This window comes from Mirounga angustirostris, unplaced genomic scaffold (assembly GCF_029215605.1).
Source record: "Mirounga angustirostris isolate CCGP_5_RB_7025 unplaced genomic scaffold, mMirAng1.0.hap1 SCAF_3, whole genome shotgun sequence".
NCBI classification, from domain to species: Eukaryota; Metazoa; Chordata; class Mammalia; order Carnivora; family Phocidae; genus Mirounga; species Mirounga angustirostris.
The window spans coordinates 44,260,746-44,279,080 of NW_026991711.1; the positions used below are offsets into that span (position 1 = coordinate 44,260,746).

Here is an 18,335-nt window from a genome sequence, read left to right on the forward strand (position 1 = left end):
GACTTCATTTGAGGATTGGTCTTATCTGAGATGGAACATACCCAACCTAATAGTTAAAAGCTACATGAAACCTTTAAGATGAATAAAAAGGCAAATATTCAGACATAAAAACAAAAGAGAAAGAGGACAAGGAGGAGGAGTCTGGATAAGGGAAGAGGAAAAGGAGAGAAGGGGAACAAAATAGAAGAGAAAAAATGCTTACCTAGAATAAACAAAAAATTTCCAGTAAGTACTAACACTCTCAGGTTCTTGATATGCCTCCCTTTTCCCTTTGCTTTAAGACTTCAATTCCATATTTTAAAAATCTAATTGTTTTGCATACTCATGGTCAAATTCAGGAATTCCTAATAATAATAATAATAATAATATTTATATTCTCTGATCACTTTATGAGGTAAAAAAAATTAGTGTACTTTTTTCCATGCTATTTTCAGCCTTATTTACATAAGTCTCTTCAAGATAAAAGTCATTATATTCTCCTAAATCCCTCATTAAATAGTACCAAAAATGGTTACCAACATTTAAAAAAAGAACACAAGTCCATACATTTTAAAATTTGAACCATACAGAAACAGAATTAAACTGACTCCTAATATCTTACTTTCTATAGTAAGTTCTTGGTTAAGCATGACCAAGAGGGCTTACCCTAATTTCTTAATCACAAGATCTGGGAAAAAATGAGTGTACTTCAGGCAAGATAAAAATGCCAATAAAAGGTTGTTAAAAAGTTAATAATAGTTTCGGGGCGCCTGGGTGGCTCAGTCGGTTAAGCGACTGCCTTCGGCTCAGGTCATGATCCTGGAGTCCCGGGATCGAGTCCCGCATCGGGCTCCTTGCTCAGCAGGGAGTCTGCTTCTCCCTCTGACCCTCCTCCCTCTCGTGCTCTCTGTCTCTCATTCTCTCTGTCTCAAATAAATAAATAAAATCTTCAAAAAAAAAAAAAGTTAATAGTTTCGAAAAGTCAATGTTAGCTTTCCCCCACTTACTTCCTTCATGCTATCCTATTCGTTTAACATGCATAACAAAATTGTAATCAAGAACCATGCCAATGATGGTTCCCAGACTGGAACCATCTCAGTCTGATGGAGGCCTTATTAATATTTATTAGGTGGCTTCTGAAAGGAAAGAAATATATCTTCTACTTCTCTTATATCCTTTTAATCCCTTGGGTATATAGGGCAATCTATTTTCCAAAGTAGCTTTGCTACAAAAAGCATTCAAAGAATATTTATTGAAAAACTATCCTATTAAACTGTTATGCTCTGGCTTGATGTCTGACAAAGGACTCTTCAGTAATAAAGGTGACCACCAGAACTATATAAATCATTCAACACATAATTTCTGTCCTCCTTCCACTGTTTCAGTTATCAAGCCAGTTCATGTGCTCACTTAAAATTCTAATCCCTTCAAGTTCTAAAATACCTGGTACTTACAGTATGTATCTACTGCTTATTTATAGAGTTCCTATGCACTCCCACTAGCTATTATCCAACCATAAATTCTGCCCTTGTTTATAATTATAAGTGCCTGAAAAGGGCAGGTTTCTTAAAATAAGAATTTCCCCCCCACTCCAGGTCACTCAAGTGAGCTCTGGAATTATATCCAAGATTATCAATTCATTTCACTTAACTGCTATTACCAGGAAAACAAGAACAGGAGATCAAGAGCAGTTGAGTATAGGAGCTTGCTTATTTGCTAGGAGGTTTTTAACAAGCTTTTAACTAATTAAAACAGTATTATTCAAAAGCTTTAGGACATACTAGCGTATTAGTAAAAAAGCAATATAAATATCGAAACAAAATAGAATTTTTGGTCTTTTAGGATTCTCCTTCACTTAAGAATGTTCACTTACCCAGTGGAATTAACTTGCTTTGACACTTTCTTTTGAAATATCTTAACAAAAAGAGGGATTTCACATTTTGCCTTAGGCTGGTTTATTGGAGAATAAAAAATACAAAACCCAAATAAATGGTGAAAGTGTGTTACTGTTGGAACATGTAAATATCATGTAGGTTATTAGGTGAGAATTACAGAGAAGGACAGCAATATTATAAAAGCTATAGTGGGTAGTCTTCATAAATGACAATTTCTAAAGGTTAATACATAGAAGTTTTCAGAATTAGAGTTAAGCTAAAATTAAAAGACCAGTGAGTTATGTATAATTATATGTAACATAAGATCTTAATTTTATTTTTATGGACTAAAACACTATTACTAATGACATAAGTACTTAGAAGGGACCTAAAATTTCAGGAATATTCTGTCCTCTATTCAAAGAAAGGTTAAGAATCTTAAAACATGTTTGAGGAGAAAACTGTCTTTTATATACTTAGTCTCTATTTGTAACATAAAAATGGAATATTATGTTACTAATAAGATGTTTGGAACATCTAAAACAATATATTTAAACATAGATCTTCATCCTATCTTAAAGCTGGGAAATTTGAAAACTAGAAAGAAGGTAACAAGACAGCTAAAATCTTTTCTAAAATATATCCCATAGACTCTCTGTAACAGGTTAAAAAAAAAAAAGAATTCCATAAGCAAATTGGTTTGTGAAGCAATATACACTACTTTTCTCTCTTAGAGATTAAAATATATATCACTGATGTGAATGTTCAACAGTAATTTCTAAATAATCAAAAATAAAAGCACTCAAAGCAAATGAACATAAGCTCATAGATCTAATAAGTGATTTAGTAAGATTGCAGGATAACTACAAATCACTGATGAAGGAATTACAGAAGACCTAAACAAATGGAAAAAACAAAAAACAAAATAAAATACATATTGTCTTGATAAGTCCCATAATAAAAAAGCATACTTAATTTTTTTAACCCAGCATTTTCCAAATTTATTTAACCAGAAAGTGGAACTAATGTTCTTAGAACACACTTCAGAAAATCCTGAGCTAGATGGACTAGACATTAAAAAGTATACACAAAAAATCAGTGACTTTTGTATTCTTACAGTAGTCTAAGTTGCTTAACGAGAGCCTCTTCAATTATGTTTACTCTTAATAAACTACATGGGTTTTCTTTTTTAAGGCAAATAAAATGTACTCACTGTTGTAGTACCTCCTTTCCCTTCTCAATGGAGCTCTCAGTCAATGACAGGTTACTAAGGGACTTATTTCAAGCCAAGGTGTAAAACTCTTGCTAGTAGTTCTCAAGTTTAATGGAATTGGAAGCTCTATAACACTGGAGCATTTCTCACAAAGAGACAGATCAACTCCACTCTTTCCTAGAGATGTGATAGTGAAGCCTATTGCTCATGATTCTAGAATAAATAGTACAGGTCCAGTAAAGTTCAGAAAAATTAGGGTAAGTAGGAAGGGTAGTCCATATACATCAAGAGATACCACCTTCTAAAGGGGGAAAAAAAAAAAGGGAAAAAAAAAAAAAAAAGCCAAGAGGATACAAGGCTGTTTTGGAAATAGAGTGAAAAAAGAGAGAGATGACTAATAAACCAGATGACTGAAGTAAGAATATAGAAAAACAGTATTAGGTAGAGACACAAGATGATCATGTAAAATTAACAAAGAGAATGGACAACTGACAACAGACTATGGTATGCAATCAAATATGTATCCTAAGTCCCCTTGTAGCCCGTCGCCAGCAAGGTTCACAATCACTGACTTCAGAGGAGATATGCTGCGGGGTCTCCATCTGAAAGCGAATAAAGTCTGTGGTGCAATGAGCAACATTCTTTTTCCGCTTTTTTAGGTGCATATGGAAGAGGGTCAGAAATTTACTAGAAACTAAAATAGAACTGTGTGCATTTTTTAAATTCAAGAATGCCTCTTCAGATTTATAGAAGTCTTCAAAATACACTGGCATAAGTGTCTAGTCAAGGCACATGCCCAATATAAGCGTGACATCTTTAGAAACAGAAATAAAACCAAATGAAAATATTCCTCAGATTCATTTATTTTACTACTTTATTTCCTGTGCAGTGAGTATATTAGCAAGTCTTTTGCATTATATGCAAAGGAATGGTAAAATTCAGTGCAATTGAAACTGTAATTGAAATTACAGTTTTAAAAGTGCTGGTAAGTAAAGTAAATGAAAAAACAAAAATTTACACTTAGAAGAAAACAAGGCTTGAGCCTACTGAATCAAAAAGGTCAAAAGGAAAAATAAGTTCACCTGACAATCCCAGCACCCTTCAGCTGAAGGTCTTAACCATGATGCCTCCTTAAGACTACTTTGAAGGAAAAAGTAAATCATATAATATTCAGCATAAATCTAAAGCATCATGAATTTAATTCCTAATTAACCAACATCATAATTCAGGGCTCCACCCTCTAGGTTGCTATTAATAAAGGTGAGACTTAGAAGATAAAAGATTAACATATTATCTGTTGGTATTCACTTATACAAAAAGAAAATGTTGCAGATTTTTCAGGTATGCTAACTTGATTCTTAATGTTAATATTCAAATAATTTAAGGCTTGAATTGTTTTATGAATTGTAATTAAAGTTAGAAACAAATCTCAGTAGTATGACTATAGTAACTTTAAAAAGACAGACAGCACATCTTAGGTAATACCCTGACATGTTACTTCACTTTGGAAGTTATTTCACCTTTGGAAAAAGTAACATGAAATAATAATATAATCTGTACATTCACTGCTCAATAAAGAACAACTCAGATTACCCAGAAACCTTTTAAAGATGTTTTGATATATATAGTGCCTTTAGAGTAGATTACAATATATTAAGTTATCAAATAGCAGAATTCAAACAATGCTTTTTGTACAGGTTCTTAAAATTATTATCTAGCATATTATTCTCTTAGTATTAATTTAAATGGTGAAATAAAATGTCTATTGAATAATATAGTAGGGTCAAAACTAGATGTCAACATTTTCATAATAATCTGTTAGGTTTGGCTATTACAAATGAAATATGGGCTTCAGGGGGTAGATACCAGAAGTATTAAGTTGACATATCTATGCATATGGCATGCATTTATGAATGAATAACCTCTCCCTCTATGTGAGCAGCTTTCATATCTCCAGTAAAGTCCTTCTGCATATTCCACAACCTCTAGTGGGAATTGTGAAAGGCTGGGTAATTGATGAAGAAATAAAGAATATCAAATACAACCAAACTTTATTAAATCAAAGCTTGAAGATATTGCATGGAATCCCCAAATTCCATCACCTGTGATTTGAAAATTATGTTCTTAAATGGGGCTAAGCTAGCCCTACAGTTTCATTCTGATTAACTCTGTTCACAATGCAACAAAACAAAACAGAACACAATGAGCACTGTCCATATGACAATATCTGAAAGGAAAGTTTCCCGAAATATGTCTGGTAGAAGAAAATGTATTTCAGTATTTCAGTGACCTTAATCAACTTATGCTTTTAGTGCAGAAATTTAAGTATGGTAAATTATACCCAATAATTTATTCAAGAATTTATCAGCAAGAATGAAAAACCTCTGGACTGTGATCAAATATGTGCTTGTACTTTTTACTGGATACTAACTGGCAGAACTTCACTGTTACATAATTCTAATTGTCCTTTGAAGTTAATGATTTCTATAACAATTGTCCTCTTTTTAATACCTATTATGATCTTTTGATATCAAATACAAACTAGTTATAACCTAACTTTATCGCTACATCATTAAAATTACTAACATGACCTTGTTCTAATACATTTAGGATCCATTTTAACTCTCAATCTTCTTCCTTATTAAATAGGTTAGGGCTTTTCTGGTTATATGTTTCTTTTTAGTATTTTTATTAGTGATAGGATAGTTTAGAGTTTTTTGTGAACATGATTTGAGTTTGAAAAGATAACTTTCAAATGTGCTCCGAGGATGTCATTATAAAATATTTGTGCAAAGTTACTTCAAAAGTAAAACTTGAGATTGATAGTTTTTTTGATAAAGTATACTAAAACTGAAAAAGAAAATATGTATCATAATTCTTAAAAAAACAGAACCCAAACCCTCCTAAAAACAAATTTTGCTTTTTAAATAGATAGATAATAACTTTTAAAATAGATAAAATTCATTAAGTCATACTTTTTTCTTCCATATTAATCCTATCTTCAAAGGTTGAATAAAGAGACCTAAACATTAAAATTACAACTTCAGTAAACAAGATTTTTTCCACTTGTATTTTATCTTAAAGCTTCAAGAAGAAAGAAAAAAGACCCTCATGAAATATTTAAGTTTGTTTCACATAACTGGAACTATAACTTTCTTCTAACTTTCTGCAGTGCACAGGGAGTTTTGTGTTTTGTGCTCTAACAAATACCTTTCACCTAGAGCACTGCCTGGCACCTAATAGAGGTACAATGAATATTTGTTGAATAGATGAATACAGAAAAACATTTAAAATAGGATGATCATCTAAAAGGCAATAACAATCCATCTGTCCAGAATTAATGCCCAAGATGGTGTGTATGTTAAGGCCTTAGACCTAAGCATTATCTACATAATCACAATTATTTTTGTTGGAACAATAGCTGAACCAGATCTTTTCCTGATATTAAGAAGTACTATGAATTTATAAAGAAAAAGGTTAGAAATCAGCAAGTTCTAAAACACTTCTTGGGATATAAAAGCCTCCAAAGAATCCAGGTCATAAAAATACTTGGAAAATCAAGACTTGACAAGTGTCTCTCCAGACTTAGGAAAGCAATTCAGAAGCAACTAAATTCTAAAAACACAAAAGGTTTGTCTCAGCAGCATTACCAGGGTATTTTACAGTAATTCCAAATTGCCTGTGGCATCTTTTTACTGGTTTCCCGGTATTAGTTTTAGAGTTAAAAGGAACCAATTTGGAAAGGGCCTGCAGGAAACAAATAGCAGTTTGCTCTACTCCTAATGTTTTCTCAAACAGTCATCAGAAATAGAAAATAATATTACACTTTTCTTCCTATATAATTTTACAGATAATATGAAACTCCCTAATGCTTCATTTACTTTGGAAAAATAAGGAAAATCGTACAATGTTTAAAGAACACTGGGGGGTGGGGAGTGAGAGCATTTACCAGTTAAGAATAAGTTATGAACCCCACACTATGTGGGATAGAGAGTTCACTATAATAAAGACACTAAAATTAAAAGAGAATATTTAATGACAGCTAAAAGAACCAGGTGAAATCTAGCTAGAATACAAAAAAATCAAGGATGGGTTACCAAAAAGTTTACTGAATCATTTTGGAGGAAATAAAGTATTTATTCATAATCAGAGCATATATTTTCACCATCTAAAATATCATCACTGAGTGAGTATGTTCTGGAAGTAAAAAGATGTATCCAAATGGAAAGGGAAAATAAGTATTTAGTCTACAGAGCAAAGGCGAATAATTCCTAAACTTCAGGAGAAAAATATTAACTCTTAAAGTATTAAATTTTTATTTTAATTTTCCATACAAGAGACTAATAACTTAGTCACTGAGTCTCTTTATATTTCATGCTTTTTATTTAATGATTTATCCTCACACCGTTAGGAGACAATCAATACAGGCAACTGATTTCTATGAAAGCTTTTGATTTATATGCAGGTTTTGGGTTGTTTTTCCTGCAAACTATTCGAAAAATCTTCAATGAATGATAATTGCTACATTTAGGAAAACGAGGTTCTTCCAAAATCTTACACCAATAACAAACACTTTAATAAAAGATACAATATAATATCACATTTAACAATAGTGCAAGAGTTAAAAATTAAAAATTACACAATCCATGGTGTGAGTGAACAACTGTGCTAAGGCTTCTAAAAACTTCCCTGTACTTTTGCAGCCCTTTAATTTTTCTAGCAGGACTTGTCAGTTAGAATTATCTTCTTTTTGATCTAGTGAATATTTATTTGCTTTTGATTAATTTAAAACTTATCACAATTCCAGTTATAAAAAGAAAAAGTGCTCATAGACCCCAACATTAATACTCTCAGAGGCCAAGAGAACTCAACACTAACTCTACATTAAATGTATTGACAACTGCATGCACTCTTTTTCTTCAGGGGCTTTTTATGGATATATGCACATATGTATTTTTTTAAAATGGAGATGAATGAAGATATGTTAAACTGGTGGCTTCTGCATATCGAGGAGATGCTTCTACAAACTAAGTCAGTTATTCATGCAGATAAAGAAGAATGATCTTATCCCCAATAACGTTTATGATGCAAAAATATATTAATTTATGCAAAATCATAAAATATCGATAATCACAGGAGAAAAAATACCAGAATCTCCAAAAGATTTAGTGATTCTACCCTGCTTCTTTCTGTAAAATATTTCAAGCATTTTATAAAAGATTTTTAAGTTGACTGCAGAAAAGTAAATTGGTAAAAAAATAGAATAAAGCATAGATGAATATTCACAAATGGGTAGAAAGAATATGGAAGTATTGCTGTGGTTCAGAATCACTACATGGGTTGTGGCATCTGATAAAGTCATTGTCCAGCTAAATTTACATGGACTTAAAATCAATGATAAAGCAATGAGGACTATTAAGGGGGGGTGGGAAGGAAAAGTCACTGACTGTAGAAAGAAAATGATCGCTCAGTACCAAACACCTTTGAATGGAAGAGCTACAATGAGGAATGACAAATGTGCTCATCAGTTATGGCCACCCTGAAACAGAAAAAGGAAGTAGAAAAGAGGTGAAGTAAGGAAGCTAAATTTTTCTCTAGGGAGAAAAGAATAAAATCAATCTCTTATCAAATCCTCTAAAAAATTTAAAAAACCTAAAGGTAAAAACTCTGTTTTGACTCTTTGCCTGTAATAGTTAAACACATTTGAGAGCACATTATGAACAGCAAACCAGGACTCACCTTCTAGAAATAGACTTAATAAATAATTACTTTTACCATCAAAGTAACGTTAAGAGGTATTAACGGAAAAAAAGAGAATGAAAATAGCCAGTCATATGAGAATCAGAAGGGCAAAGATATGGTTACATCAAGTTTCTCCAAGGAAAGAAAGACATACATTAGATACTGATGGTATTTCAGTCTTTTAGAGAAAAAGTCTCTAAACTTTAGACAATGAGAGTGAGGGAAAAGATCTCTTAAACATGTGAACCATTAGTAATATACTATAAAATATGAAATGATAAATTATCTAGAAAATGATAGTTTTTCTAGAATAAAAAGGTAAAAAATAAAGCTCCATGGCCCAAAGCATAATTATTGGTACTAGGCTTTTTGTTGTTTATTTCTCTTGAGGAGACGGGATGGGGGAGGGAAGGGGTAGGGGACACTGAGGTGGTGACAGAAAAATGTAAGAAGACCAACAAAAGTCAGCAAATGAGAAAACACTGTATACTTCAATGTTAAGGCTAATGTCTGAATAATACATTTTCATAGTATATTTTGATATTTTAGAGAAATAGAAACAAATTAGACTTCTAATGATAAGTTTATTACAACTACCTATAAATTGGAGAAAGGAAATTTAAAAAAACTATATGAAACTAATTTTAATATGCCTTGCCCTCCTGTTTTTCCTGAAATGTAGCTGAGAATCTGTCTATATAAAGTCACGTAAGTCCTTATATAAAATGGACTCCCATGAGGCCAACAGTTCTAAATTACATCATCAAAATTATCACAGAGCTTTGACATACATTTGTCAACAAAACCAAATAATTATTAAACAGATATTATAGTCGATCTGTACATATACATATGTAAATATATATATAGTAAATGCAGCATGACTTCACATAAATTTAAAGTGCTTTTCTTAATTTGATATGTAACTAAAATAATAAAGAATATACATGTATCCAACAGAGATTTAAATCTGACAACTGCTGGACATAATTTAGTCAAATTTAAAGGAACAAGCTGGGAAGGAACAAATTATGCATAAAAACTTGCAAATGTAAAAAAGGGCACCTATTTCCAAGGCATAATATAACAAAGCATTACACAAGAAAAGTTAATTCCAATGCATTCACTTTTATTGTAGTTCAATGCAATTAATTAGAATCTTACTTTAGGAGTAGCCAGTTTTAAGCAAATTCAAAATATTTTTTTCCACTGGCAAATTTTTTATTGCTATGACTAATCTTTTAGAGCTATCTATTTTCTTCAAAATAGCTTATGCCTCCATACAGAATTTGGATCACGTACCCATGCCTCTGTCTGAATGGGCCTGATGTTGCTTAGTAGCACCTCTTCATAGTTTCCATAATCAATGAATTTAACAACTGCTGTCATACCTGAAGAATGGAGAGCTTCAACTTCTGCTCGGTAAAACTGAGGAGACAAAAATGAGTTTTAGATATGATAATCGATATTGTCTACAGAGGGCAATATTTGATGGAAACGTAAATATTCAAAGTGTTAACACTGTGCATTTTTTTGAAAGCTCGTTTTTTAAGATTAATTTTTAGTGAAATATGTATATATTGTGAAATGATTACCACAGTAAGTTTACTTAATGTCCATCACCACATATAGTTACAAAACTTTTTTTCTTGTGCTGAAAACTTTTAAGATCTACTCTCTAGGGGCACCTGGGTGGCTCAGTCATTAAGCATCTGCCTTAGGCTCAGGTCATGGTCCCAGGGTCCTGGGATTGAACCCTGCATTGGGCTCCCTGCTCCGCTCCGTGGGAAGCCTGCTCTCCCTCTCCCACTCCCCCTGCTTGTGTTCCCTCTCTCGCTGTGTCTCTCTTTGTCAAATAAATAAATAAAATCTTTTTTAAAAGAAGATCTACTCTGTAAGCATCTTTCAAATATACAATATTTGAAAGAAAATTTTTAAGGGAATAATATTTTTAAGAAAGAAAACTTAACTTTAGATAATCATAAATTGGCTAAAAAAAAGAGAGAAATTCTCTCATCTGTGTGAGTTCTGACATATGCTGAGCAGTAGTAAGATTTCAGGACAGAACAGAGGGTCAGTAGAGAATATTCACATGTTAATGGATGTAAAAAGAACTAGTGTTATGTTTTGTTGTTAGCCACTGAAGCCCCTTGACAACATTAGTAAGACAATTCTTATGTACTAATCAGAAAATAGAACTATGGAGCAATTTATGTAACAAACAGAAATATATGACAAAAATAAATCTCAAAGAAGAAGGCTCACTGCCACAGTCACCACAGTTAGCTGGGGTGAGGTAGGGATATCAGATAAGGAGTAAACACATTACTTATATCCAGAATTTATAGGATTTGATACACTGCAAGACCAGATACATTTATTTTATCCATTTACCTAGTGTAATTTGGCTCTGGGAACTAATTCACATTAACAAACTCACAAGGAACTGACTTATATAACTTAACTATCAAATTTTTTCTGTTAAGTAACTAGAAGTAGGTCAACTAACTAATTGAAGTACTTCTCTACTATAGGTCAACCCATTCAGGACCCAAATTATAGGTCTGAATGTTGCTTAGTGAAGATGAAATAAAAACAAAAAACTATTTACTCTTAAAGAATATGTCCTGCAAACTAGGGTAGTTGGATGCTCTTATTATAACACTATCTACTCTAACAGTATCTCTTCATAAGCTCACCAGAATCAGAAAATGCTACAGGCAACAAAAATTCTTACTGTCTACATCCTTCTAAAATACGTTATCCTGAGTATACCAGGGAAAAAAAAATCTGTTTTTACTGATGAACATCACAAAGTTTATTAAGTTAATCTATAGTGTTTCCTTCCTAGGTCTGGATGCTGGCAAGTTTAGAGACACCATGCTGGAATTTTTCTTTTCTTCCTTTTTTTTTTGTGTGTGTGTGGAATTTTTCTTATATTAGAGTTCTTGATATATATTCACATCTATCTATCCCTCCTTTATTTTTTAACCTCACACTTCTGTGATCTGTGAATTGCTGTGAGTATTTCTGGACCTACGTTTCAATTGTAAGCTTCTCAGATAATTATGTCAGTTCAGGTAAGCTCGACAAACAAGAGTCATGATATATCCTAGGAGAACAAGTAAGCTGACATCCTTTTAGAAGCTTACAACCTAATAAAAACAATGTGTGTAAAACAATGCCTTCTGTATAATGTGGAGTGTACTGTACTAATACTGCAGTGATATGGCACTTTTAAGGCTGAAGAGTTCGAGAAGAACTTGCTGCAGCAGATGACAATGGATACAGTCTTCAAGGATGAAGAAGGTTTTAGCTAAGTAAAAAAGCTGAGGAGGGTGTTCCAAAGAAAGTTAATGAGATGTAAAATATGGAGATGAGTGCAGGAAACTGGAAAAAGTTTAGAGTTAATTATGGCATGATGTAAGAAGGGCCAACCAACAGGAAATGAGAAGGGACAAGAAGGCTAAGGGCCAGCAGATGGAGGCTCTGTATGCATGCTACCAGCTAGATTTGTTTCACAGGTGACAGATTTTAACTAGGAAGAATGACATGGTATAAGACCAGGATTAGTGATAGTAGTTGCAATGACAAATTTAAGAGGAATAAGGTGTAAGGCAAGAAAACCATTTTGGAGGTTGTTACAGTATTCCAGTTGAGAGGGCAGGAAGAACCGAACTAATTATGGCAGTCTAGAGAGAGAAGAAGAATTGTCCCAAATTCTCAAATCCTCCTATGGGAAGAAAGGTTGAGAGAAGGTAAGAGAGTATGAAGAATTTTTTAAATGATAGATTATACTAATGAGCTGATTATCTTCATTACAGCACTATAATGCAATTAAGATTACAGTTTCTTAACAGTTATAACTCTTTTTTTTTTTTTAAAGAAATCTCAGCAGGCTGTTTTCTTTAATTGATCTTTTTTTTTTTTTTTTTTTTAAAGATCTTATTTATTTGTTTAACAGAGAAAGACACAGAGAGAGGAAACACAAGCAGGGGGAGTTGGAGAGGGAGAAGCAGGTTTCCCACGGAGCAGGGAGCCCAACGTGGGGCTTGATCCCAGGACCCTGGGATCATGACCTGAGCCAAAGGCAGACACTTAATGATTGAGCCACCCAGGCGCCCCTATAACTCATATTTTTCTTAAATCTTTATCTTGGTTGGTCTCTGGTTAGAAAATTGGAAAGTTGACTATTCTTGACAAAGCATTTGGTGTTTTCAGAAGACAACTAAGCCCATCTCTTTTATTTATTTATTTATTTATTTATTTATTTATTTATTTATTTTTAAAGATTTTATTTATTTATTTGACAGAGAGACACAGCGAGAGAGGGAACACAAGCAGGGGGAGTGGGAGAGGGAGAAGCAGGCTCCCAAGGAGCAGGGAGCCCGATGTGGGACTCCATCCCAGGACCCTGGGATCATGACCTGAGCCGAAGGCAGACGCTTAACGACTGAGCCACCCAGGCGCCCTCTTTTATTTTTTTTATTTTTTTATTTTATTATGTTAATCACCATACATTACATCATTAGTTTTTGATGTAGTTTTTTATTAATCCCATCTCTTTTATTTATTTACTTTTTTAAAGATTTTATTTATTTATTTGACAGAGACAGACACAGCAAGAGAGGGAACACAAGCAGGGGGAGTGGGAGAGGGAGAAGCAGGCTCCCCGCAGAGCAGGGAGCCCGATGCGGGACTCGATCCCAGGACCCTGGGATCATGACCTGAGCCGAAGGCAGACGCTTAACGACTGAGCCACCCAGGCGCCCTCTTTTATTTTTTTTATTTTTTTATTTTATTATGTTAATCACCATACATTACATCATTAGTTTTTGATGTAGTTTTTTATTAATCCCATCTCTTTTATTTATTTACTTTTTTAAAGATTTTATTTATTTATTTGACAGAGACAGACACAGCAAGAGAGGGAACACAAGCAGGGGGAGTGGGAGAGGGAGAAGCAGGCTTCCCGTGGAGCAGGGAGCCGGATGCGGGGCTCGATGGGATCATGGGCTCGATGCAGGACCCTGGGATCATGACCTGAGCCGAAGGCAGACACCTAATGACCCAGGCACCACCCAGGCACCCCAATCCCATCTCTTTTAAAGGATGAATATTATTTATTTGTTTAATGGTGTAATTTCAGAAAGCCCACAGTCCCTCACTCTAAAATGAAAGTACACATCCAATTAAAATCAAAATAGTCACCTTAGAAGATCATCCAATTATTATAAGAATACTCTAAAAGCTCAAAACATTTTGGGAATTGTTAGGTACTCTCACAAACTATATGATATTATATTAAATATATTCAGAAAAGGCAACAGATGAATTCAGTATTATTGATTTTTTTGAGATAATTAGTTAAAAGTAAAGTTTTATTAATAATTTCATCAGATGTTTCAAGAAATTAGGGTAATAGCATAGCCCGAACTATCGATATATCCCAAGCACCTGACACTTAGCAGCTACTCAATTATTGTTTACTCAGTATTTGTTGAAGAACTTATTTGTTAAGTCTAATATCTGAATATATGTAGGTCTGTTAGTATTCTGTTGCTTATTTGTTTCTCATTCATTTTCTCTATTTTTAACCATGCCTCCTAATTTTTTATAGGATACCATACATTGCAGGTGAAATACACAAGAGGTTTCAGAAAATGTTATTTTTCACAAAAAGAGGATTATATTTTCTTCTGGCAGCAGACAGAGTACAAATGGATATCCTTGAGCCTGTAAATGGTTGGTTTTAGGCTTTGTAATGGCTTGTTTGTATTAGTTTTGCACTTATTACTAGGGCATGATCCTTGTGGGATTTCAGTGGAAAGCATGAGTCATATACTAAGCCTTTCAAAAGTTATTGAACTTGGAACTCCGTTTACTTCCTCTGCTCATCAAGATCACCAATAACCTTACATTGTCCAATACAAAAAAACATTTTCCATTCTCAGCTTAATCAAACTTTCACAGAAGCATCCGACACAAGTAGCCACTCTAAGATAGACACCGTTAGCTCTATAAACCAACACCGGTTTCCAACTACTTCACCTTTACTTGCCTTTACCACGAGGAACAGCTACACATAAGTAATCTCCCACTACCTAAATCAAATAGTTCCTGTATGTTGGAAGGCGAGTGGCCTGAGTTGTAAGGGTAAAAGTCTGGGTGTTGAAGAACACTTTACTTGCTTTCCAAGCCTTCCTAACAGCCAGGGAAGAGCCATGTAAAATAGTTCCAACCAATGAGATTGTCTGGTGGTATTTCTGGAAAGGCTTTTGCTTTTCTGGAAGGAAAAAAAAAGACACAGCTAGTGCTGTCTCCTCCCCTCCTTCTAGCCTTGAATAAAAATTCGACAGTGGAGATGCTGCTTCTAGACAGATGCTATCTCACATTCAAACAAAAACCTTGTAAGACTATGCCATCTAGTTATACCACCCTGTACCATTCTCCTTGTTATCATCAGGAAATATCTAACACCCTGCTTATGTCTCATCATTCACTGAACACAACAGGGCCTAGTTCCTGATCCCTGGCCCTACTGCATCCTTTTAAAAGAGCCAACCACATTCCCTAGCCTGAATTTCAGTTCCCTGAAAACTACAGTTAACTTTGCCTCCACCACTCCTTTTAGCCAAACACAAACTCTCATGGGCACAACGTTACCACATCAACTGAAACTACTCTACCTATGAAATATTTATTTCAAATATTTTTTTCTTTAACTTGATCCTCACATCCACCCAGGTGTCTCACACTATAACTCCTCTTTTTTTACTATGATCTTGCTGATATCTCCGGTCCCCTACCACCCTCCTTTTTTTCCAGTATAAGTGCCCCCTTCAGAATTAACTAATTAACATGGTCAAGAAGTAATTATGAAATCCCTCCACTGTGGGAGAAGCAGGGCTGCAGAGGAAAACTAGACAGACATAGCCCTGCCTCCAAGAAACTGAAAATTATGGTAGGGGAAGGAGCTATCGATCCAAGAACCAAAACTAAAAATACTTACAAACTGTGTTAAGTTTTAGAAAGTGAACAAGGAACTGATGAGAAAGACAACAGTGAAGGAGGGAGGAGGGGGCAGGGCAAAGAAGGCTTCTCCAGGAATTGATGTTGGAGCCAAGCCCTCAAGGACGAGAAGAATAGCTGGTAGAAGAGCATATCAGGCAGAAGGGAAAACATGTGCAAAGGTCCTTCTCTCTGAGGGTCCCTCTCTCCTCTTGCCCCTCCTGTTCTCTGTTGATCTTCTCCCTCTCAGCCAGACTCTTTTATCTGATCCACTGTATTCCTTCTTGACCTTATCTGTCTTTCCCTTCCCATTTCTTCATGATTTCTTGCTTTCTATAGCATATAACGTAGAACTAAAAGAATGTTTAAATTATTGGCTTAATAATTATCATATATTGTTAGCTAAATAATTAACTGTTCTGTTCTTATTTTTTAAGTAGGCCAATCGCATATTTTCTTTAATTTAAACGAAATCTGCAGAATTTAACTGTGACACTCAACTCATTTTCTTCCTTGTGAATCATATAACTTTACTGGAAAGAAAAGGAAACATTGACAGTTGATGATAAATGAAGTAACTGATTAACTTCACTTAATTACTTTTAAATACTGTTCTGATATACAATCTAAAATCAAATCTTACCTAACCAAATTTTGTGACTGATTCTCCCTAAGCATCCATAAAAAATATTAATATTTTATTTTTCCTATTTTATAAATTACACATCTATAAATTTGTTCAAAGACTTTAAACAGTTACAGCCATAGAACAAAACTCACAGTCCCAAAGCAATGGCCTTCTACGGTCTCACTAGAATGTGACATTTAGTAATATTAGTATATGATAACTTTAGAACATGCATACCTTGTTGTCTTCCCAATAAAGTGCAAAACATTCATCTCCAGGTTTCCACAATTTTGCATACTCCATAGGAATAGATGATTCTAGTATTTTTTCTGGTTTAATTGGCCCAGATCTTCTTTTGGGCCCACTATTGTAAAATACTTTATCATCATAGGGTGTAGCTGTGATGGGTCCTGCTGGCTTAATAGGTCCTACTCGCCTGCCCTTCAGTGGCATGTCTGTCTCTCCATTTGGAACACCAATGAAACTATTAGTTCGGACAGGATTCTGGAAATCAGTATTTACATTAAAATGTTTTTCAATTTTTACACCACTGAAAGTTTCATTATTTATTGTTCGTGGTTTCCTGTCATAAAAATGATCAGGATTTGCTGTTTGGTTTTCTCTTTTCCCACGTTTTTGATTATTATAATCAGTGGATTCTTGAGGAAGTGGATTTTCTTTTGCCTCTGCATAGGACGGACCTTTTCCTGATCTGCTTTGCATAGAGTTATCTCTTTTTTTAAAAGCACCATCATTGTGCTGAGAACTTAAAGGGTATGAAGTATCTTTAGTTCTGTCATATCTAGAATAGAGTCTATCACACTTGATTCTCTCTTCAGCCCACACGTCAGATCCCAAAGAAGTACTTGGTCTTTCAGAACCTCTGTTTCTAGGTAATCCACTGCCTTCTAAAACTGACTTTGAATTTTGGGTGTCTCTTTGAAAACGAGGAGGTTTCTCATTTCTTGGCTGTCTGGTATCATTTCGAGGAACATATCTTGGTTGATTATTATCTTTTATTCCATTTTGCTCAGTATTTGACAATCTGTGTTGTCCCTGATGAAGCTGCTGCAGCTGTGATTTAGGTTCTGAAAAGTAAAAGTTTATTATATACATATTAAATGAAGACTCTACATTAATACCAAATTATTTAAAAATACCTAAAAATTATTATATTAATACAAATTATCAAACTACTTATTCTAGCATCTTCCACTACCTTCCCACCTCAATGTCTTAATCCCTCTCTGCTTCCTTAGAGTTCTGTATTTCTAATGGACAGTTTTCCTGGTCAGCCACATTAAGTGAAGTAAAGCAATGATATGAATCATGAGAAAATGGTGGATAATCCAAAAGGAATTTGTTTTTGCCCTTGAATGTTCGCATTCTTGTAATATAGCTATCTATAGGTGCTATTCTGGTAATTCATTTCCCCAGACATTAATGAAACAGGATTGCAAACTGCTAAGAAGCTGCTATGACACTGCACGAGTACAACAACCCTTGCTCAACTCCTTCCTGAATTCCACTTCAATTTAAATACATACGCTATCACGGTCAGTCAAGTTCTAGCCTTTGCAAAGATGTTACTCCTCAAATCTGTCTGGATCTGGAATTGCTAAGTGTTTAGATTACAAATAGATACCCTACCACAGAGAAGAATAAATTATTTTTTTGACTTATCAAAGTAACTAAGAGCACGTACTACTTGGAAATACAGAAAAAAATGTCAAAAATATGATGAAGCACAATAGTGCAGATAATGTCCAACTAGTAACCCAAAGCGGTAACATGGTAAATATATACTCATGGATAACTTAATGGCTGTATTTCATGTAGTGATTTTTATTCTATTTCGATCTGTAACTTGTCATTTACACTTTCTTCC

The 18,335-nt window shown here is 34.0% G+C and overlaps 1 protein-coding gene across 9 annotated transcripts in view; it reads right to left on the reverse strand.

Moving 5' to 3' along the window:
- The window catches only part of TDRD3 (tudor domain containing 3), a 157,897-nt gene that overhangs the window by 20,845 nt on the left and 118,717 nt on the right, over positions 1–18,335 (reverse strand). For 8 of the 9 annotated variants that reach the window (XM_064586017.1, XM_045869550.3, XM_064586018.1 and 5 more), the window contains 2 exons: positions 16,685–17,535; positions 10,111–10,236 (listed from right to left, as the gene is read on the reverse strand). In XM_064586017.1, coding sequence (XP_064442087.1) covers positions 10,111–10,236; positions 16,685–17,535 — 977 coding nt within the window. The remainder of the gene's footprint in view (positions 1–10,110; positions 10,237–16,684; positions 17,536–18,335) is intronic. The other variant, XR_010409977.1, reaches the window with a different exon arrangement.